The 24,071-nt window shown below is 42.2% G+C and overlaps 1 protein-coding gene across 1 annotated transcript in view; it reads right to left on the bottom strand.

The window, feature by feature from the left end:
- Positions 1-13,348: 13,348 nt before the first annotated feature.
- Positions 13,349-24,071, bottom strand: part of TMOD2 (tropomodulin 2) — a 36,839-nt gene continuing 26,116 nt past the window's right edge. Inside the window, exons 5-10 of the mRNA XM_087744614.1 lie at positions 23,506-23,592; positions 20,669-20,799; positions 19,931-20,038; positions 19,515-19,658; positions 19,047-19,191; positions 13,349-16,905 (exon numbers count right to left, since the gene is read on the bottom strand). Of these exons, the coding sequence (XP_087600740.1) occupies positions 16,871-16,905; positions 19,047-19,191; positions 19,515-19,658; positions 19,931-20,038; positions 20,669-20,799; positions 23,506-23,592 (650 nt within the window). The 3' untranslated portion in view covers positions 13,349-16,870. The remainder of the gene's footprint in view (positions 16,906-19,046; positions 19,192-19,514; positions 19,659-19,930; positions 20,039-20,668; positions 20,800-23,505; positions 23,593-24,071) is intronic.

Below are 24,071 nucleotides of genomic sequence, written 5' to 3'. Positions count from 1 at the left end.
GTGGAAGAATTGCAGAACAAACTGCTGCCATCAGCTAATTCACCTGAACAGAGCAGTCTGTGAGCCCTACCTTGTCCTGTGAGTGTCCTGTCATTCGCAGCAGCTGAACAAATATTTTCAAGATGGCAAGTGAGCCAATGGGAGCAATTACCTGAAAAAGCCCAAACATTTTATGCAAACACCTGTGTTGTTCGTAGTCATACAAGTTTGCTGGAACTTGCCTCACACCTTCTTTCCTGTTAAGCAATTCTTTCAAGCTGCTCTGAATCGTTTCCTAACTCCATGTCACATGAAGAGCCTGAAAAGCTATCTTCAGTTTCTGAGAATCAGTCTTCTGCTGTTCCCTGGTCAGCATGCCTGGCAGGTTTGTTTCATTAGGAAGTAATCATGGAATTAATTAGCATTTAGTATCAAGGTTGACTTTCATGTAAAACTTTATAAAACCCTTGAGGCCTACCTGTTTGTTACACTGGTTATGCCTGCCAGGATGCTTTTCTCCATCAAGAAGTGCAGCTTGATCAGGAACATAGCACCACTAAGTGATGCCTTTGTTCACTGTATGTGTTGTTTGGTATCTTGCTTCTAGAAGAGCAGGCCACATAAAAAAAGGAAAGAGAAGCCGAAGGAGGTGGAGAGCGGGTAAAGGAATCCATCAGAAGAGCAAAGTGGTCAGGAGCTGTGTGTTGACCTTGCATGTACAAAACATGAAGCTTAACTCTGCAGCTCCATAGCTGGGAACAAAAGCTCAAAGGCTTCAAGCACGTTGTCAGGAGTAGAGTCAGAGCAGCCCTCTGGAGCCAGAGTCTCTGTAAAGCTGTGTCTGTGCTTCTCCAACAACTTTGTGTACGGGGAAAAAATTTTAAAAATGGTCATTGTCATGATTTGGTCCTTGTCTTGCATGGATCCTGAGCGATTAGAATGGCGTTGTGGGATGGGTATTCAGACCCTTTTGTTGCCTCTCTCTTCTGCAGCATAACGTGAGATAATGTGACCCTGCAAAAAGAGCCGACTAGACTTTTTTCTCCTCGTCCCACTTCCATGTATTTAGTCATATAGATTAAACTCGGCAAGCCGACCGCCAATATTTAATGCATGAATTGAGAAACAAGAAGTACTGCATATATTAATCTCTTAAGTGTCGTGACCTAGTTGCCATCTGCTTTCATTAATTACTGTTTTAATTGTCCGTCAGGGTAAGAGGTTAATTTTCCTTCATTAAAAGTAGCATTTCATACTATCGGTATATTTCTGCTCACTCATATGACTGATTGGTATGAAATGTAAATTGAGTACAAAATACGCAAGAAAAAGAACTTTTTAAAAAGTAGAATATTACATATTAATTGCTTTTCTGGTTGAGGGAGAGGTCTGTTCATGTAATCAGTCCAAGTTAATGCGGAGAAGTACATGAAATCTAAGAAAAATCAAGAGAAGTCTGCTAAAAATCATGTTTGTCACAGAAAGATATGCCTGTGGATATCAGGTGGCTCCAAGGGCCTAATTTTTGTGAAGTTGCAGGGTTTTTCACCTCCTGTCAAGTGCACTTACTCATCTCAGTGCATATTTGTACCAACGGCTCTAACAGCATGGGAACTCTTATAGTAAACAATTATATGCCTCCTAGGGCAATAACGAGTGCCCTAAAATTAGCAGGCAGAAGGATAATGTTCAGCAGTAGTTCTGAGATGCTGGCTCTGAATCGGATACTAAAATTGGAATCTTATTTCACAGCTTTGAATAGGAAAAAGCTGGGTTTGAAAAAGAACTAGGTTTTTTGTTATAACTGGCAAAATTGAATTCCTTGAAGGAAAAGGTGTTGTGAACTGTGCTTCAGCTAGCTTGGTTATACAACGGTTCTTCAGCCTGTTTTACTGAAGTAAAATTAATAGACATGTTTAATCATCCTGTGAATTGAGATCATTATTTTAGTATAGTCATAACTACAAAGGAAAATGTTAATCACTGAGATTGGATTATGCAGTGACCTTTTAAATCCATGGTGTTTGCAGTTATTAGACTTGCTTCAAAGTAGGAGTCGGAAAGCACTTTCAGTAGTGGACCTTTTGGAAATAGTTTAAATGTTTCTGTCCAAAAAATAATAATCAAATTAAAGAAATGCTACTTTCCAGTTACTGACTTTTGAATTCTTTATGTAATCCACCCCATGAATACACATGATGTTCTCGAGTACCTCAGTGTCCTGAAAAAAGAGCAGTTTTCAGCCTTTGTTTATAAACTTGTAAACTACCTTTCCTTTTTTTTTTCTTTATAAAAAGGACTTGATGGTTTGGTATTTACATTAAATCTGAAAGTGGAAACAAGAAACCCGAGTTCTTTCAGGCAGATCTTTCACCCCAGTAGGACTGCAGCTGCTTATGAGTTCAGTGGCTGTGATGGTACTGGTCACCTGTATGGGCTTTCTGCGGGGAAGGCACCTGCCAACAAAGAAGGGTTTCTGTGGAGAGCAGTGGGCGAGGAGTCCTTGCTCTGCTGCGGAGGCCGCGTGAGGTCCCTGGGCAGTCAGTCATGCCTGTCTGCCTGCAGGTGCTTTGAGAGGTGCCTGGGCCTGAGGTCACCGGAGAGAGCAGAATACATGAAGGTAAATGCAGCTGGACTCCTATACATTAGGTGCAACGGAGCCAGACATGTGTTTGTAATTTTGAACTCTAAAGTCGAAAATAATAAAACTGCTGTTTTAGTTTCTAATCTCTTTACAATGGTAACTATGCTTTTGCTAGATATTTGGGCTCTGCATGGCACACTGGGGCCTCCCATTCAGCTGAGGCTCCTAGGCTCTGTAAAATATAAAAAGCTCTTACAAATGCACGTGCACTCTTTAGAGCTAGTTTTATAGCTTTTAATTGACCCAAGTGATTATCTAAGCTACAGTGAGAGCGCTACCCAAGCTGTTCCAGTGCAGGGCTTAGACTCATCTTCTTAAAAGCCTCTTTATGAATCATAACTCTTTCTGTCCTTGAATAACTTAAAATCTAACAGCATTGCAAATCTTCAGATTAACAGTCCAAACCTCTTAATGATAGTTGGTTTTGACGCACATCCGAAGAAGTAGGTACCATTACTCATCCTCACTTGGACTGTATCCCTAGGTCCATTTTGTAACATCCTGTAGTTCTGTTTCTTCATCACCAACTCCTGACCTGGCTCTGTAAACAGGCAGGCTTCTGTTGTTGAACATTAAATCTGGCAAACGTAGAATCAAGTAGAATGTGTCTTCAGAGCTGACATTTCACAGGTGAAGCCTGTGAGGATTAGACTAGGATTGAATTTATTTTTCGAAAAGTGATTACACTAAAACATACTTCTCTGCAGTGGGCAACATTGTGCCATACTGGTAATTCAGTTGCTTTTCTAACTACATTCACTAATCAGGAATTCTCTTAGCAAATGTTTTTGTTTGCAAGGATTTCTGCTTATCTCTATTGCCAACATATCATCTGTGCACAAAATCTACCTTCGCTTTACTTACAGTCCGTAAAGTTTCGTTTTAAGGTATCAGGTATTACGTTAGTATATCCATGTTGGTCTTCCGTGGTGTCTGTATTCTCTCAGGCTCTCTAGCCCTTCTCGTAAGCCCAGCTCTTGGCAGTATTTCCTTACAGTGACCTCTGTCTCCCTCAGTCTTCCCTGCCTGTGGCTTTGTTTTGGGTGGTTACATCTGGTTTGGGGATGAAGCTGCTGTTGTTTCAGCTGTGCCATTACACAGAGCAGCTTAGTTGCTCCTCGTAGCTGGATGGCAGTTACTGTTTATGCTGAATTTCAGGAGACTCGGACCAGTCTATCACCAGGAATGGCATCAGTTTCTACCTATTTTTATATTTTGTCTCCTAACAAGAGCATGAACTCTGATTAGTCTGTGGTGTGATATATAACAAATCTTTCAAGTCAGCCTGAACTGGGTTCAAATTAAAATAATTATTATTCTCCCGATTTGCATATGTAAATGGGATGAGATCAAAACAACAAAAGCTCGATGTCCTTTATTACAACTGGACCGGTCATTTTGAAAAATATGTTTGATCTTCCCTGTGTCATCCTGTAAATAGGTTAGTTCTACCTTGTTAACATCAAACCCCACTGTGTCTCAGGTATGAAGTGCAGGACAAGAAAATGTCCTCTCATTGGAGAGAACATTTTGTTAGTCATGTCTTTCATCTGCACCCAGACAGGTTTTTCTCTATAACTCTGATTCAAGAGAAAGTGATGTTCTGGAGAAAGAATGCATCCCCGCTCCTCCCTGAGCCGCAATATGTCCTCAGCTCTTTAGACTATCCTCAGGAATTTCTTCTGGGTGGTTCAGTCATTTGGCCCTAGTAAGTCAAGTTCAGCAGGAGCCCTGAACTTTGGACAAGTGTTTTCTGGGAGGCAGAGGCATCCGAGGAGTGGGGCAGAGGGGGAAGTCCAGATGCTGATTTACATCACTCAGTGCTGAGATTAAAATAGGGAGCACTTCACAAGCCAGAGCTTTTAGCTAAAGGCTTGGCTGTATCTGGAGAAGTCTTTTGTGCTATCTACATTAAGGGAAAAGCACTTCAGACTTTGAACCTTGAAGTCAAATTGTGAAGTCTTGAAAGAAGAGACCTGTGGTTGTATCCCCCACACTGCAGATCCTTTTTTGCTGTGGACATCAGGCAATTAGGGGGACAATGCTGGTCTCATTCTCCTGCTTCCTATTGCATAGCTTGTATGTATTAGCAGAACCATTTATTTTTAAACCTATTTTATACGTGTAAAGCAGCGATCAACTTGAGGGCTTTTAGTTAAAGGGAAAATGGAGATTCTCAATGCAGTGCCTTTTACTGCTGCTAGTAGATCTGCAGCCCTTTCCCTACCAGCATTAAAATGGGTGGGAGCAGCAGGGTATTACCTGGAAAGGTAGCGCAAAGAGTTAGTAAGGAGATCGGAGCTCTGTAATATGACTAGAGACTTCTTTTGGTCATGTATCAAAAGGTGAGATGAGCATCAGTGACCATATGCATATAGTTGTGGTATATGTAATGACCTTGTGACTAAGAACAAATGAATCCATCTTTCAACTGTTGGAAACAGTCATCACTGAGGAGCCAGTCCTAAAAACCTGTAATGGTAACTGTGCAAAGGCCACGTACTCAGGGAATGGTGGTGTCGCTCCATTCAGCTCTATTGGAAGAACAGGGTACAGCTGAACAGTTCTGGATACTTACAACGGGTATGTGTATTCTGGCTGTGCAGTGATTTAAGGATGAGTTTAAAAATGCTTAAATCAGGCCTGTGAGAATGCAGGTTTTCACATCTGAAAAAGAAAATTGCTTCATGTTTTAATTCTGTTTTTTTCTGAGTATTTTCTTGTCTTCCTTGCACACTTGTTTAGTCTATAGAACTCAGAGGCTGGTCTGTTACTCCAGGCTGTAAATTTCAGTTCCTCATCATTAACAGTGGATCTTTACAGTACCTGTTGTATATCTTGTCCCAAGTTAATTTTTTTTTATTAAAAAATTACTTTTAGCACCACTCCAGATTCATGTCTTCCCATAGGGCATGCTGTGACTGGAATTCCCTTTGTTATAAAGCATTTCAAAAGTGTCATTGCTAAACATTACAAGCATGTAGAGGGTTAGCCTTTCTTGTTGTCTTTGATTTTACATCTCTTTCCTGAATGATTGCTTGTATGGACTTTCACCTAATACTGAAACAGAAAAAAATCCCAGCGTTTCCAACTGTGTCTTCAGTTTTGAACTCTGTACTATAGTGATTTCTAGCCTATGATCTTTGGATTCCTGAAGTGGCTTACTGTCCATCTACCAGAAGATGTAAACTTATTTGTGGTAGGTCTCAGTCATCCCCCTGGGAGAAGAGTGGACAAACCCTGACCTTTTCGTCCTGTGATCACTGATACGACCGAGGGCATGCTTGGGAGCGTCTGATTCCAAGTATATCTTTTCCTTCCTTGCTCTGATGCTGAAGGGACTTTCTGAATGTTAGAGGCAGACAGGTGCTGGCAGTGAATCTCAGGTCTCTTAGTGATGAGCACACAGGCTCTAGGCAGATCTGCTTGGTGTCCATCACCTTGGTACTGCCCTTCCTTGGGGCAGTGGTCATGCCAGCAGCTGTACCCAGCCCCGCTTCATCAATGCTCCTTGAAGTGCAGGGCTTTTTCCCATATGTTATTTGGACCAGCTGTAGTCTCTGCTGTTTGCTGTCTGTTTGAAATCTTTCAGTGGCTTGCCTAGGGAGTGCAGTAAATATTACGACTGTGGGAGAAATGAAGGAGTGAGAGAGAATCAAGCCATTAATTAAAGGCTGCCTAGTCTGAGTAATCCAATGGTTAAAGCACAGTTGCCATGGCAGCACTGCCCCTGGATGCTCCAGCCTGAGTCATGCTCCTCCTGCTCCCCTCCGCTGTGCCTGTGCGGGCTGCCCAGCTTCGTGCGTGCAGAGAGGGTGACGCTGCTCGCGCTCCTACCCAGACCGTGAGGAAGGGCTCAGTGACTCACAGCAGAGATCAGAGGGGAAGGAAAAGTATTACTGCAGCCCCAATGAGCTCCACTGGAAAACAAATGCATGACTGGTAGATAAATCTTCATTGACAGGGTAGTGCGTCAGGCTCCGTAGGAGCTGCTGCAGGAAGCGTCAAGGGGACTTCTATTTTTAACATTTTGTTGGGTGAATGGGAAAAAAGTATTGAATATATCTGTGCCTCAGTTTCCATCTCTGTAGCGTGTTAAGGATGCGTACAGTACTTGCTGTTTGAGTACTTTTAAATGTTTGCACCAAAACTGTTTGGCAAAATGCAGCAAACTATGATTTATTAATTATTTGAAGATGGTCCAAAAATTGAAATGTCACCTGTACCAGTCAAAGGGGGAGTGCAATTGATAGCCACCCCTTCTAAAGCAGGCTTGTTTTCTAAGTGTAAAGTTGACATTGGAGGGAATGTTCTGAGGATCAGTAACCTGAGGCAGCCATTAATGCCCAGTTTAGAAAAATGTGTAAAGATGCATCACCCCCAAAGTATTTATTTATGAGCTTTATGTATTCCTCAGCTTTGCAAAAATCTCAGTGCATTTACAGTGAGGGCCACACATTCGGCCCAAATCCAGTCCTGCCCCCCCTCCCTCTTCAGTTGACCATAAGTAACTGCTGTGTCGTCCTGTGACTTGTTACTGGAGGCAAACCTGCTGTACTCTCTGTCCCTGGCAAAGCAGGCGCCAGTACTAACCTACCCAAAGCCACAGCGGAGAGTGGGGAGCTGTACCGTGCTGGGCACCCCACTGAATGCCAGCACTTGTTTCAGAGCTTGCTTTCTCATTCCTGCTGCTTGTAAAACTTGCTGAGGGTAATGTTGTCATTTGCCTTTGCCATAAGTTGATGTTAATTAATAGTAGGTGACTGGCGTTTCCAACAGACTACCTGTGCGTTCCCTGTTAAAACCCAGTGAACTAAACCCTGTTTTGTGACAACGAGCAGGCAAGGATGAGCAATAACTTGCTGCTTGCTTGGGCTTTCCTTCACAGTGTAGGAACACTGTTCATGTCCTGTGCAGCAGATAAGAGAGGATTTCCAAATATAGCTCAGCCTAGCAGCAGCGTTTATTCTAAACTCCTACAAGGTAGATGCAGTCGGCTTAGGCACCATCAGCCCCCTGGTGATTACTGCAGGTGCTGGGCATGGTCTGAGTGAAAGCAGTTAAAAGGTGCTTGCTGACTTGGATGGTGATGAGGTTAAACTCTGGTTGTGCAGTGCTGGATTCCTCAGAGCTGGGATGAGAGTTGTACTGTATGTACCCTTCGTGGTATCTAAATTCTTTTCAGGGTAAATTTCTCTAAGTTTAGAGCAGCTTTATTCAGGGGAGGAGATTCAAAGGGTCATCCAGAGGGCTGATTAGCTTGGCACTGGTTTAAACATTTTCAAGTAAATTAGCCTGCTGAGGTCTTCTTTGTTAAGTTCCAAGCAGAGCGGATGATTGGGCTCAATGTGAACATCCGGAAAAGCATCCAGAAGGTTGGTGCCAATGCTTTTTTAGTATCTCTGGCAGAGCTTGTGTGCCAAACTGCTGATGTGTCCAGAGGTAAACTTAATCACCAGCTGATATCCCTCCACCCCAGCTGAGCTGACAGAGACTTTAGGCTTTTCACTTGCTCTGTAGCAGGTGGATTTTACTTTCAGCGCATGGAAATATCTGCATATGTCGTACCTCATTCATTTTTGCCATTGCATCACTTATTCTCTGGAACACAGTTCTGGTGTCAACCTTTTTCTTTTATTCTAAGTGATGCAAGTATTTGGCCTGATTAAATTATAGGCTGGGTACTGGCATATAATTTAAGGATATCCGACACACAAGCGGCCAGACTAGGTGGCCCCATAGTCCCTCTTATGGAAAAATGAGACCCGATAGGATCATTATTATAAAGCAACAAGCAGTTTCAAAGCAGCAGGAGCTGGCAGTAACTCATGGGCAAAGCCGTGACCTGTACCACCAGGGTGATCAAGTACACACGTGGCCTTTGCGATAGCTTAGCAGACACTGATATGAGTGGCATAGCTGGACGCTACAGTGACTGTGTGCATCAGTGGAAAAACAATAAGCAAAACCTTTTGCAAGTCTCCTCCTCAGCACCCAGCTCTCCTCCTTGGATATTCTTGCAGTGATTCATTCTGATTCCAAGCTAGCAAGACAGGCCTGTGAGTCCTTCACAGGACCAGCAGGTACTTCAGCCGGTGTCTCTGGGGATTGCTGCTCTTCTCAGCACTGGCTGTGTGCGTGTTTGAGTCCCGGCTGACTTCAGGGCATGCAGGATCATGCCCCTTCTCCTTGGAAACAGTGTGGTTTCCATTGTACATATATTAAAAATAACTTCTTCTGACTTGTTAATTTAATTATGGAGTCAGCTTGAAAGCTTCGGAAGAGTGAAGGGAAATCATATTTTTAATTGGATTTTCTCATTGGTACAAAAATAGAATAGGAAATAACTAGAAGATATTAAGTACAACTGTCTCATTTTAATGAAAAATGTATACCAAATGGAAGCAGATGCGTTTTTATTTAAATGTCATCACAGATCTTTGTTTAAACCTTTGGTCTGTCTCATCATGGAAATGATCTTTCAACCTCTATGAATCTCTAATGCTGGAAGGGACTCCAGCTCTTGGCAGGTGGCATAACTGCCTATGTCCCTGCTGGCTGGGTTTGTCGCAGCTGCTGAGCACTTCTGGCTGCTTATGACCATCAAACTTCCATTTCCCTTCTGTCAGGTTTTTCTCCACAAATGCATACGTGAGATCAGTACTCTGCAAAAGCGTGGTAAGGGGAGCAACTTAAATGTGAGGTAACCAGGTCCAGGTTCCTAAGAAGTGCTCTTGACCTTATTCCAGGCTCAGAAGAGATGCCATAAACTTCCCTGGGGTGCATTTAAGAAGATGTCACAGTAGTTAACCTGGATCAGCCAGTGCATTTGGAGTGTAAAGGTGGGGAGAGCTTAACTGCAGCTTTAATCAGCTGCCACAGAACAATCAGTTCTGAAGACCAAAATTTAAAGGAGATTATTTTGAGGGGATATCCTTATTTTCTAGTGAGCTTGACACATTTAATGATACTTTTTTTTTTTTTTTTTCCCCCAAGCAGCCTAAAAGCATACAGGAAAAAACACAGGAATGGGATAGAGTGCCTGTGCCGCCTAGCGGGGCCAGGCAGCCGCGGGGGGAGGCAGCGGGGGAGGCCTCCCTAGCAGCTCCTGCCGATGGCTTTATTTTTTCCATTCCTGAACGCAGAGTTAAGTGAACTGTTATAATGACAAGAAAACAGATTCAACCTCTAAGCAACCTAGTTAATGTGAATGACGAACACCAGTGTGTGCAGTGTGCCAACACTGCTGGAGTACGAACTAACCAAGAATGCCAACATCCCGGTTCACCAGACACTTGTACGTAGTGGCCTCTTTTTCTCCCATCATCATCTGAAAGCTCTTCATGCTGATTTAGACATATGAGTATATAACCTTTCTATGGACAAGTGGCAGAATTAATGCAAGATTCTCAGGTTTGGGGAGTTCTTTCTATGTAGTGTTCACCAACATAGACTGAGAGTCCAGGCAGCTTTTAGGTGACCTGCACCTGTGGTGACAGCTGGGAACCAAGCAGTTTGCGAGTATGAAATGTTGCTTCCAGAGTCTGTTCCATATATTATCAATGCAGTCATAATCAGAAAAGATCAAGAGTGAAACAATACGTGCAATTGCTTTATCTGACAGCCTTGTTTTCTCTTCCCTTGCTCGTTGAATGAGTCTACCTAATGTCAGGCTCAATAAAGTCAGGCAGCTGGCTATACAAAACAAACAGACCCTCATTAAGGGAGGCCCCTCATGCTGCTTTTGTTTGTGCTCATCTGCTTTACTGGAATGGACAAGAAAAGCATGAATATTTAAAGCACTTTGCCGTGGCTGGGAACCAGCTGAACACAATTCTGCTCTTTTCCCTCCCCCCCCCCTCCTCAAAAAGGAAACCTCAAAAGCCATTGACCATTCTGCTCCATTCAGACATAGATGAACATTTGCTATAGCTGAAACAGATTAGAATGACCGAGATTCCTTGGTGGTTGTTGGTTTTAATGTGCAAATGCTGTCCTCTGTCAAAATAGCTAAAGAGCTGATTTGAGAGCTGCATGGTTTAGTGGTTGCTGTCCAACATCCTCACACCCAGCAGAGTGCTCGCCCTGCGGTTTCTCTCTCCGGCAGTCCGTGCTCTCCACGAGCTGCATTTGGATGCCAGCCTTCTGCAGGTTTGGCAGCAGCTTGACACTGGGCACAGAGTGCAGAGCTCCTGCTGCGGCTAGAGAAACACACCAACAGGCAGGTCAGAGCTACTGCAATATGGCAGAAGATTTAGTCCGCTTGCACCTCCTTCTCTGATGTATTAAAACTCCCTAGAGTCTCTGTATCAGTCAAAATTGAGAAGGTTTTACTTTGGGGTGGATGCATCAAAAGAACACAAGCAAGGGACCTTCTGCATGGCAGCAGCAGGAGATGGATGGGCAGCGGTAAATGCAGCTTGCTGCAGTTCAGACTGTTGCTCCGTGTCACATTCATGGGGAGACTGACCCGGCATTCTTTGTAGAAAATGAAGCGCCTGGGGTTTGCCCTGCTATTGCTCAGGCTTGAGAGAGGAGTGAACAGATGGAACAGGAAAGAACTGAAGATGCATGCTCAGAGACTGCAAGAATAGTATCAACTCCCTTTTTGTAAATTGAGTTATTTTCCAACTGTTTGTACATGAAATTTTCATTCTGAAAAGAAATGGGTGCAAGGGAAGAAGCTGATTCCTAAAATCAAGGTTCAGAGTGAGAAGGTGGGATGCAGTATCTGTGTTCCTTGGCATATATTGCATTCATAGTCAAAATCGCAAGGGATTTCAACACAACCCCTGAAATGAAAGGGATGCAGTACCAAAACCAGCCTTTTTGCAAAAGCGATGAAGTATGTAGAAATAAAACCCTATGTTGGAGATAGATAGGAAATGGAGTGTGCGACCTCCTGAGCTTCTCTGCAGCTGTACTCTCCGAGTCCCGTACAACTGAGATGTGGGAATTGTGCTGCATAGTTCCCATGAGCACTCCCTCTGTTAGGCTCTGCAAATCCCAGCAGAACCACATGCTGGACGCAGATACTTCCTCTTCTTTCACTGATATTTCCTTGTTTTCTTGAAAAGTCTCATCCATTTTTTGGCATGCAAGAGAGGAAAAGTAGAAAGATACTGTGAGATTTTGGAGTTAAAGTATTGACATGAGTAAAGGCAGTCGTTAAATGGGTAGGGAAGATTTTTTTTTTCTCTGTGGGTAAACTGTGAACTTCCCTGGGACTGCAGAGAGCACGTTGTCTGTGGGGAGATGTTCTGAGGTTTCTTTTTTAACTGTCCTTATGCATGTGTAGTTATTTTGCAGGGTGTTTTAACATACAGCATAGTTTCTAAGGGTCAACTTAACCATTTCATTAACCCCGTCTATGCCTTTAGGCAGTCTACAATGTGCTTGATTCCCTTGAAGCTTAGAGCTGTGTATACCCTGGAAGAAATCGGGATATGTTCTCGGTGTCAAATTCTAATGAGGTGCCATATGGAAAATTGCTGAGACGCTGTGTGGAGAAGAGAGGGCGGGAAATACGCCTCTCTCTACCTGATGCTCACAGAAAGCCCATTTTGCAGGCTTTCTGAGTAGAAGCTAGCTGAGGAGGGATAATTTGATACAGTGCTTCTGCTATGTTTTGGATGCAAGATCCTGAGACAATAGTGATTTTATGCATACAACTGCACCCAGCTGAATTGGATTCTAAATTTCGCAGAACAGTGAAATCTCTCTTCCCTGAGTTAGTGATGAAGATAACATGAAATCTAGTCTTTGCAGCTCCGATGGCAGCAGCCTTTTATAAATTGCACTCATTTTTTACTTCAGAAAAGAACAGCAGCCTGCAGAGATCTATTATTGCTTTGTCACATAATTTCAGAGCTGTAAAAATTGAAACCAGAGTTAAAGCAAATATTAAGCATTGTAGACTAAGGGTCCTGCTTTTCAGTTGTCTTTATTTTTTACTATGTATTTCTTTTTAGAGCCATGACGTATATTTAAAAAAAAAAAAAAAAAAAAAGAATGCTAGTAATACAATCTAGTCTTGGGATATGGGGCATAATTTTCAAAAGCATGTAAATTCCCAAAAGGGGGTTGGGCACCTGGGCCAGATTCTGATGGTATGTAGCTGTCTAAGGACAGGAACCAGTATTTTACACATCTGAACTTACATTGCAGCTGGTGAGAGCTGGTACCTAGTCACTCCTGAAAATACCATGGGTTTTCATGTGCAGCTTTAGATGTCTAGATGCATCACAGAAATCTGATCCAAAGTATCTCAGGTAGTGACACATTCTGAAAATGGGAGTTTTTAATTTCCCATTTATTTCCTTTAGATAAAAGTGCATCTCTTCCTGCATCTTCCTCTGAGAAGCTGAGTTTCACAAGCATTCACTGAGTTGGGAGGCAGGAAAGTATTAGATTGATGTTAGAGTACGCAAGCCGAGGCATGGACAGGTATGATGAACTTGCTTTAAATCTGGGAGGCCTATTAAGCCTAGGAGGAGAACCCAGGTTTCTCTGCTCCCAATCCTGGTTCTGAACAGCCAACCATCATTCATAAAGCTTCAGCCCAGTGCATGTAACGTGGGGGGAAAAGAAGGTGAAACCTGGCAGATAATCCAGATGAGTGAAAGCTGCAAGAGCCACAGTGGAGAAAGCTGCTTAATCTGATCTCAGAGCATCAAGGAAGGCTTGATTCAAGGCACAAAACCATAAGAAATTGCAAAAGCCAAATCCTTTATGAAGATTTATTTAGAAAAACCACAATGCTGGGGAGTCACTGTTACATAGCGTGGTAATTCCCTTCCTCTTGAGTAATATGCACCACATTGCGCATGCAATTACTTTTGTTCCAGAGATAACATCTTCATCTAGAGTTATACATGTATACATACAGTCCTTAGTGCACGCTACGATTCACATATATGTTAGGACACGCACAAAGTTGAGCTTTTCCATGAAAAAACTGTATAAAAAAATACAAACGAAACTGAAGCTGTCAACACGAGAAGCAATGTGCAAAAATAGACAGTTACTCCTGAATGTTTGCTTAAGAAAAAAGGACTCTTCTGTCCCTGTTCCCCATTCAGCATCGAGTATGCCAGATGTTGCTTGAAAGTAGAATTAAAAATAACTAGTCACATCCTGACCCACTTCATGTTAGTTGCAGAGATTTTTAACCAGCTAAATAATCCTATATTAATATGAAAATCTGCCTCCAAGCATCACCATCATGTGCTGCTGTTGTATCGAACAGATCTTTATATTGTTGCAATGTTTGATTTGTGATGCTCAAGGCCAGGTGACAACCAAGCGCTTGTGTGGAGCACACAGAAGAGGCAGGACAGAGATGTCCCTGGTCACCGAGCCCCCCAGCAGGGGCTGGCAGCAGCTGCCTGGAGAAAATGGCCAGGGATTAGGAGTTCTCCTCACGCATGCTGGAAGGAGCCAGACCTCCCAGGTCCCTGCCATGGGGTGCACAGCTCCAGGCACTGTCTGCTAGTGCACAGTGGGGCTGGTGTTTGAGATGATACTCTCGAGTGCCTGAGGAATCCTCCCTTCAGAAACATGCCTGTGCAAAGAGCATGGCAGATGAAGGGACGGAGAGCCCACAGGGCCTTCCCCAGCCAGGTACCTTGCTCCGTGATGCAAACCGTAGCTGACATGGATGGAGCCACCTGACTGTATAACCACTTGTGTGGCTCTGAGCAAAGCTATATAGGATGACATGCTGCAGGCATCATGAAGCAGCCAGACCAATCCATCCTTGTAAAACTGCTGCATGCAAATACCAACACTTCAAATGGCAATTAAGAGTAAAAATGGATTGCACTTATTTCCCTTAAACACATATACGTACCACCCTTTAACAAAAAAAGTAACCAATAGAAAAAAAAACAAACTTCAAAATGCATTAAAAAAATGATTAATAGTTGGGATTCTGTTGGTTGGATCAAAAGAAAAGAAGAAAATAGGGGCAGTGTGATTCTAATCACTGGAGTTTGTCAGCAACCACAATCTTTTGGTTTTGGGGATGAGGATTCTGCCAGCCCATGAGACCTGATGTTGCAAAGCCCAGTATTCCCCTGGTAATCTGCATCTTTTTTAAGGACTGTTTATTTAAGCCCATGCAGAGTTATGACTGTGTTACAGAACTTGTCTTTTTTTTTTTTTTTTTAATGGGATATCAAAGTTTTTCACAGCAAATCCTGCATGGATCCAGGGAAAATCTCAGCAACACTCCGCTGTGTGTTTTTTACTTGCAAAGCAAAGGTTTCAGCCTTATTCTGAGGAAGGGAAGGAGAGGTGGAAATTGTAAAGATTGGGAGCTCTCCAGGGAAGTAAACTGTGGATACTGCGCTTTAGATCCCAGCTCAGCAGACCACTTTAGCTTTGAAGTGGGATTTAAGTGTATGTTATGCAGTTTGGATACTGGTCTTCATACTGGGGTCCAACAGGAAGAGTGTTGCCTTGGACCTACTCGTTTCCATTACAAAAGGCACAGAGGGAGGGGTCATCCTGTTAGCTTGCACTCCAGCTCTGGTCACACAAACATCACTCAGGGAAGTATGTCAAACATGTACCGACTGCTCCCAGGGCTCCCCGGTTTCCAGTCCCTGGATGCCCAGCTGCACAGTGGCTGACAGCTCTGCCCCGGGTCAGGAGTACGCTGGAGTGACCGTGACCTCCAGCGCTGTCCCCTCACCCGGGTGAAGGAAGCAGTGCTTCATCCCCGCTGTCCCACAGGAGCTCTCGGAGGAGAGGCTAGTGTTTCCCGGGTAGCACCGCTAGCCCCAGGTGCATTTCTGCAGCTTTTTTGAAAGCATTTGTATGTGTGATGCACCTAACCAGTCTCCCTTAGCTCTTACAGCATGCGTACGTGTAACCAAAATGAACCTCTGGCTGTTTGTCAGAGATGACTGTTGGCAGTGACAAAACAGTGATAGAGAATAGTTTTAGACTGTAAAATACACAAAATGAAACATCAGGTTGAATTCTTACTAAAACTTTGATGCTGTTGAGCATTGGGGTTAGCTGCTGCTTCACAAGTGTTTTCCACTGGGTTAAGATTATGCACAGCATCTGAGTTAAGGCCCTGATTTAGCAAAGCATTTGTGCATATGCTTAAATCTGCCCTTATTCAGCTAAGCACTGACGCGAATACCTAAGTGCCTTGTGATACACAGACAAACCTGAAGTGGAGCCTATAAATGTAAGTTTTGTAGTTGGTACAACTACTCTCTTAATGTTTTTTCCTGGTAGCACAGCTGCTCTCCTGGGTTAACTATTTAATTAATCTTCATCTAAAAGGTCCTGAGAACAGTTCTATAATACTAACAAATGTACATAAATACCAGAACTAAAAAAAGTCAAACACATGGCTCAAAGCAAAACAAATATTGCTCAGAATACTTGTTTAGATTAAGATTAATAGCTGTAAACTGTGCATTCTAGTAGCAAATAAAAACCTGTTAGCCTAGGAACAAAAAACCCGAAACATTCAAAGTATATAGGATTGGCAGCACTAATAATACTTTACAATGTGGAGCAAGGGTAACAAATATCAGTGTAACATTGCGAAATGATCCACCTAACCTAAGCTTATGTAAACAAGTAGGCTTTGACAATGTTTTTACACCTAGGCGTGATCCTGCACTTGGACCTGGATGGGTGGAGACCCGAGAAGGTAGAAGGGTGCTGTTCCAACGCGGTTCCAGCTGCAGGAGAGAGGCTCAAGGGTGTGATCCTGCAAACCTGTACTGGCATAACTAGTTCTACACCTGGGAGCATCCCATTGCAGGATTCAGTTCGGCAGGACTATAGACGTATAAGTAAGGATTATTCACAAACATAAGGCATTGCAGGACTTAGCCCTAAAATTTCTATTTTCAGCAGAGAATCGCTTTATCCCTACACAAGTTGACATTTTAACATATCAAAAAATGTCTAAAATAAGGGTCAGTGTCACTACGTTATGTTCAGTAACACAGTTAAGATTCTGCGTATTGGCTTCAGATACTGCAAAACATTTTTTTCATTAAAATCAAACCAACTATGAATCTTTCTCATAAAAATTAAATTAACTGAAAGTTAAAAATGAACAGGCTGCATTTTCAAGGTTAAAAGGAGACATTAACAGAAACTAGCAACTCCCATTGTAATGGTTTTCCAGTGCCTTCCCTTCTGACCAGTGAATGCTCCGAGATGGCAGTTGTTGGCAGCCTCCAATCTTGCCTTGCATCCTTTATGGCGTGGCTACTGCCGCTCTCCTTCCACCCGCTTTTTACGAACTAGACCAATAAAACAAGAAAAGACTAGTCAGTATTGCTTTCCTGAGAACCTAAGGACTTTTCTCCCTGACACACTCCCTTCTCAGTAACATGAATAAGAAGGAAGGAGCTTCTAAAAAATACTCATCAGGATTATGTCCATAAATGCCATAATTAATGGATCTTAACGCTAAACAAAACAATTCTATCTAAACTGTGCTTTTATATATCACAGACTGTAAAATTTCACCCAATGTTCGTATCAATACATTTTCTCTAAAAATCAAATTCTGAGCTAAAGATTTTAGATGATGGAGAATTCACCACTTCCAGTGCCTCCTACCAATGGCTCCATTTAAATTTTTGTTATAGTTTTACTGTTCTTTTAAAAGGCACTGTGTTCCAACTAAGTTGATGCTGGTCTGCTCTAGTCTGCATGGCGGTGCTCTGGATTATTTAAGCATTAGGCAACAAAAATTAATAACTTCTCTAATTGCACAAGTGTCTACTATCAGTAAGCAACAATCATATCCTCTTAGAAAATAATTTTAAGTACTCCTAAGTACTGATATCAGTAAGTACTGGCAACAAGGAAAACATCATATTGGACCTTTCAGTATCTGTTTAAACTTCACGTGCTCTGATCACATCAGCCATCAGATAGTACATTAATTCTGGATTCTCGTTAGAAACAAAATAGGTTGAAGCTGCCATTTAGCAAAGCAGAGAGCGATAAGCTTTGTGTCATGGGCAGGATTATTTTGACAAGCAGTCCCATGTGAATTTTTACAGCATTTAGGATACATTACAGCTGGTATACCGCAGGTCTAGTTGGGCAGCATTTGCTACTCCGTACCATAATAAAAATATATTGAGTCTTCTCTGACTTTGCCAGATAAGATTAGTGAGATTAGTGAGGTTCTCCTGTTCGTGTGATATAAAATTTGGTGTTACATCGAACTGTCATGTCCTGTTTCTGATACTGAACTGCTGAAGTACAGAACAAAAGCAGTAAAACTGGATAAATTAATGCTTTTCACTACAGAAAGTCAATAACAACAATATATTACTACAAACATCCTGTTACTTTACTATCAGAAGGTTTATTTCATAGTGCTTTCTTGGCAAACAGACTGCATTATTCCAAAGCCTACAGTATAGTATCAGTCACTTGTGTCTGCTTTCAGTGTTTTGTTGCTTCATTTATTTTGTTTTGTTGAATTTTTTAGGTATTCTGCCCTACTAAATCTTGAACAAAACCATACAATACGAAACCAGGAAAATGAAGATTAGGTACAGGATATATGTCTAATGGCAACAGGTTAAATAGTGGACAAAAAGCTCCTTCTCTCTTTGGTGGTGGATGTTTTAAACACCATTCCGGGGCACTAATAGTTTCAGGAACAATGTATATCATGGGAATACTTAGGTACTGCTAAAAATTAAAACTCCGAAAAAAATTAAAAGTATGCATGAAAGAAGTAGGTTCTAGCTCAACTTTTATCTTGGTTCTCACAGAGAGAAACCCAAGCTGAAGCCAGAAAAGGCATCATGCTTTGACACCCAACTTTGAAGTAGAATTGATTAATAACAGAGTTTATTTTTTATTTTTTTTATTCTTATTGTAAACTACTCCTGCCTAGTCATCTCCTCCCTATTCTCTGTATTGAGCCCACAGGGCAGAGCATGTCACACTCAGGTAAAACTTGCAAAGCTTTATTGTCCTTGCCTGTACTTGGTCACGCAGGCAGAAAAGTCTTTTTTTGTTCCCTTGGTTGGGCAGGCTTGGTCTGTCATGGGCAGGGCAAAGAAGTGAGGACTTCTGTGTTCATTGAACAAACAGGATGGGTTTGGCTCTCTACTTACTGGACAGAACAGCTGACAGGGCAGCTGGAAATCCAGGGTGCTCCATGGAAAAGGCCGAAGTAACACCTCTTCCCAGATTAAGTGGGAGAAGAAGAATAGTGGCACCTAATCACAGTAAGATCTTTGCTGTTGTCTACTCTAGAGTCCATGGAGCTATGCATCACCCCTTGCATATAGCAGATTGAATGTTGTAGAGTTAAAATTCAATCTTATATACAGACAGGAAGAGTTGTGTCCAGGAAGGTCAGGGCTTGACTCACATAAACAAATGATGAGTAGATTTAGTAGCATCTTACCCAGATCGTTGTTTTTAGTGATAGCTGCTGCTACCCTGGTTCTTGGACCTTGCTTTGTGAACTGGTATCCAAACTTGAGAATCCTGGAGTTCTCCTCCAGCATCTTGGCAATCTCCATCTCTACAGCTGTCCCCAGCTGCTGCCTCTGTTGATGATGTGGTGAAATGTCCCCAAAAGAAAAGATTTGTTTTCATATGAGAGAGAAATAAGTGGTTATATTTCAGTACTGTGCTGCAAACTACAAAGAGAATCCTGTCCCTGGAGATTTTGCTCTGGGTTTTATATTTGGCTTTGACCAGTTTTATTTAGAAGTTTTCCACTGTTTGGTTGCATAGGTATGGGACACGAGCTGCAGAACGGCTGAGCCACAGAGGCTGCCTTGACTTTGCCAGAGCCCTCTAGGAGAACCCTCTGGGAATCCATATAGAAGGGAAACAAAAGTGGACTCACTCAATGGTGTCTCTTTACCTGGTTGTCAATTTTAATCTCTGTCAGGGATTCATTCTCTCTCAGTGCATCAATTAGTGCCAAAATACCCGTCCCAGTGATGAAGTTGGATTCTACATTCAGGCTCTTCAGTGTTTTGTTCACTTTCAACATATCTGCAAATGCCTGAGGGGTCAGAAAGAGGGAATATGAGATAACGTCTTGAGAGTTTCAGGGAATAACAGAAAATCTGCAAAACATGGCTTAGTACCTACAAAGAAATAAAACACAAATAGGCTTAGAAGAGCATAGAGGTAGATCAGAAGAGATTACACTTCTGCTTTGCATAGTCACAGGGAAATTCTGCAAGGGAAAATGAAGAATGCATCCTAAAGCAGACACAGACGTACTTTAAAATTGTTGTAATTTTTTTCCAAACAGTGTTTAAATAAACTTACAATGGCTACAGGGTCATTGCTTCGAGTAGCTGCAAGGCTGAATGTCTTCACGTGCGTGTTGCTTTCCAAAGCTTTTGCAAATTCTTTCAGTGTTGGAATAGGAATATTCTGCATTAAGAAGGTAAATCCAGTAATTAGGAAAGTCAGTCACATCGCTGGACACTGATTTTAATTATTATCAAACTGATTGATTAATAGCCACAGTCTATGCAATTTAAACATCCCCGATGCTTTTAAGAGTATCTCAGAATGGACAAAGCATCCTCTGCTTATAGTGGCCTTCAGAGACCATGGAGGCCTGCGCTAGGGTGCGATGACAGCACTGCCTTTAACTGGGTCAGGCCAGCGCAGGCACTTGACAAATCTCTGAGCTACTTTCCTATTTTGCTGCTGGTCGTTCAGTCTCTGCGTGCCAGCTCCTCCTCCATTTGTATGTGTGGGCTAATTGAATTTGGCCGGTGATGATTATATAGTGCCCATGAGATATCTTGCTTTACAATCTGCTAAAGAAAGGCAGCCAGAGGGAGTCATCCCTTGGGCTTTTAATTGGCATCTAATTCAGTATCAGGCATTGATGACCTTGGAGCCTCTACAACAGTTCCTTCCACACCCCTTTCCTGTGTGTCCTGCTTTTCTTGAACAGTAGAGAGAGACAAAATTTGAAGATAAAAGGCAACGGCTTTGGAAATATTTGAATAAACCCTCCTATGATGACATAAATGAAACCACAGCATCTACCTTTATGTTGTTGAGATTAATTTCTAGGAGACTAGGATCATTTGCTTTTATCCTTTGTAAACTTGCTTCCACGTTGGTCGGATTAGGTGGTTCCTCAAAGATGGGCTTGACCTTTTCACCTTTCACCACATCTGCAACACAAGATCTCATGAAATGTTGATGTGAGGAACAGGATCGTCAGTAACAGTCTGGCTTTTCAATTCCCATTTAGGTTTGTACTGTAACATTCAAGAAAGGGTTTATATGAACCACAAATCTTGGAAACAGAAGAATTAGCCCCGTTATGCCTGCCATGCCCTTTGCACCTTCTGTGCACCCAGAAGCATGTCACTGGAGCCTGCAGTCACAGCAGCTGGGCAGTTTCCTCACAGGCAAATTCCTCCTTTCTGTACAGAAGTCCCAGTACAATTAATTTAAGCCAAAGCAGCTTTAAAGACTATTGTATAAGATGTAATAAACTGCAAGGGCTGCTTTGTTCTTTGTCTAACACCTGTAAAGGAAGGTGTGCTCAGAACCTGCCCATTACATTAGTGAGAAAATGTCCCTGCGCCTATGTATAGACTTTGCGAACATAAAGGAACATGATCAGGAGGCCCCTCGGTTTCCTTCTTTAGGCTGATGCTATCAGCCTTACTATAAATTCAATTAGCTCTTGTAAAATTGCAGCATCTGCACTTTCTAAATAATAAAGCTATCAAAGCATGAAAAGCAAGTCCGTCTGCCAGCACCAAGATTTATGAAGTCTTGAGTATTCATGCTCCAAAGAGATACAGTTTTTAATGTTGGCAGCTATGAGCTATAAATATTCTTAGAGATGCATAAAAATCATAGCTTAGAACACAATTAGTATTTCTAATTCCCATGCATATAGTTGTAGAGATAATTTATGAGCCCTGACCACCCAAGCCACTAGAGGCAAGAAAGGAACATGTTACTGACCACAAGTATGTTTAAACCCTTTTATTTCATGTTGCAGACAGTGAGTTATTTTGAAGACTCGTGCTCAAGTCTCAATGTACTACACATTTCTGTTCAGTGCAATGGGTAGAGTTCATGCTATATCATGGGCCAAAAGAAAAATAATTTTTAGAACTCATACTTTTAGTAGAGGTGAAGTCATACACAAACCTTGAGCTGGTTTTCACTCTGCTCCCTTTTACCCTGAACTTCTTTTTTTACTAATTCCCTGAGAGACCTCACATATGCCTGAATAACACTCCAGCCTTCCTAGGGAGTAGGAAATTGAAAACTACTGGTAAAATGCATATAGAGAATTCACCCTACCTTGAAGGACGGAAAGTAAACAAAAAACAGCAAAGCATTTTTTGTGCTTGTGGCAAAACCCTGCCAAGCTGGGAGCTAGGGAGAGATTTGCACCCTGTCCTTAGGTTAGACATCACAGTATACTCAGTCTAGAGTTAGCAGAATTTTTCACTTTCTACTTCTTGTTGCTTCCCATGAGTTTTATCTTGTTTCTTTAATATTGGTGCTGTTTTGCCACATTGATGGGCAACTTTTGAGATGTCACCGTCTTACTGAAGCATTTCACTTGGCTAAGGAGAGGTATTGCTTTTGGATCAAAGAATAAAGTGATATGACGGTGATTTTCTGGTTCTTCAGTCTGTGATTGGAGCATAGTTTAGCTGACTCACATAGCTGACATTTTGACTCAGTACAACAAAAATAATCTGAAATCTATGTGGATTAGTAATGCATACAGTTGCCTGTTACAAGACAGATGGCAGCTTGCACAGGGCCCCACTGGGGAGGCTTGCAGAGCAGTCTTAATCCTGAGAAAAATGAAGTGACACAGTGTCCTGTCTACTTTCCCACCTCCCCTTTAGTAAAGAAGGATGGAAATGAAAGTCCTTGGTAAAGATAGCTGCTGTTCTCATGGCCTCACAAGAAAACATTTTTTGAGTACTGCTTCCCTAGAAAAGAGCATTCCACAATTTTGTCTTAAAAAGCAGAGTTTAGCCTACTTGATATCCCAGAACTTGGAGGTGATGAGCTCTGGATCGAGGCTTGGCAGCTCTCAAGAAAAACTTGGAATTCAGACATACCCATTTCTCCCCCCATCCAGCCTCCTGTCAGTTGTTGAGCTAAGATCTGATTCACCAAAGGTCTGTTTATTTAGTGCAAACATTTCTGGATTTGTTTCTCATAACTACAGCTGTTTCTGCTGGGGGATTTCCTGAACGATTACACTTCCCGTGTACCTAAGGAGCCATATAACAGCCAATGTTTAAACGTGCTGCCACAGGATTAACATGGAGGCAGCAGATCAGAGAGAGCAGCCGGGGCAGGAGCACATCCACGCGGTCTCTGCCGCCCTGTGAATGCAGCTTGACGTGACTCTGGTCAGAGATGTGACCCTGCAGGGGATTCTGCCACGTCTGAGGCCTGTGGTTACAAGTTGTTCTTCAGTTGCATAAATGTCAGTACTCAAGGCAAGATGGCCTGACCTGGGATGTGGCCACCTTTTAGCTACAGCTCGCTATGTTTTCTGTCCACTGCCTAAACTGAAGTGGAATAAAAATGTATATGTCTTGGTTTCTTAAATACTGCCATCCTTTCAACCATGTCTGCAGACCCAGATGTTGCTCTCTAGGAAAACAGAGCTCCTTAGGAATGATTTATTTGCATAGTACTACTGTCATTATAGATAATGAAGGTTAAGATTATATTTACTTTAAAGAGCTCCCCCTCATGATTAATTAGATCAATCAAGGTAAGGCCCAGTTACATTACACTAAATTTGACCAATATAACCAACCTATAGATGTACAAGTCCATAAAGATGACACATAGCCCACAAAAGAAATCTGCTTGCTTACTTCTCACAATTCCTTTTCCATCTTTACTGCGGGCTCCTCCTTCATCAAATTTTGGGTTGTTGACCATGTTGTGCACTCCAAGAACAGCTAAAATGTGTAAATACCAGCAACAGGATACAATGTTAATAGCAGGAACAAAGACTGCAGAAAAATATCTGCTACAAATTCTAGTTTAGTTCCCCAAACAAAAAAACCAGTTATAAAATGTTAACTCTGAGTCATGCTTGCTTGTAGGGAGAGTCTTTAGGGGTCTAAATACTGGAGATACAGACATTTTTAACACAGGTTTTTGAACATCTGAATCAATGTAGTATGCATATCACAGAAATGCCAGCTGGAAGGAACTGCTGCAGGTCACCTTGTCCAGCCTCCCCCTCAAGCAGGAGTGTTGCCAGCATTAACCAGGTCAGCCGTGGCTTTGTCTCGCTGAATCCTGAGAACATCCAGGGATGGAAATCCCACAATCTCTTTGGGTAACTTGTTTCAGTGCTATACTTCTAATCATTTTTTTCCTTTAATATACAACCTGAACCTCTTATTGCTCTTTGTTGTATTGTTTGGCATAT

Source organism: Nipponia nippon, unplaced genomic scaffold (genome assembly GCF_047370975.1).
Source record: "Nipponia nippon isolate SJK-2023a ecotype South Korea unplaced genomic scaffold, ASM4737097v1 scaffold_9, whole genome shotgun sequence".
NCBI classification, from domain to species: Eukaryota; Metazoa; Chordata; class Aves; order Pelecaniformes; family Threskiornithidae; genus Nipponia; species Nipponia nippon.
The sequence above is the reverse complement of the archived record's forward strand: the minus strand, read 5'-3'. Positions and strand labels throughout refer to the sequence as shown.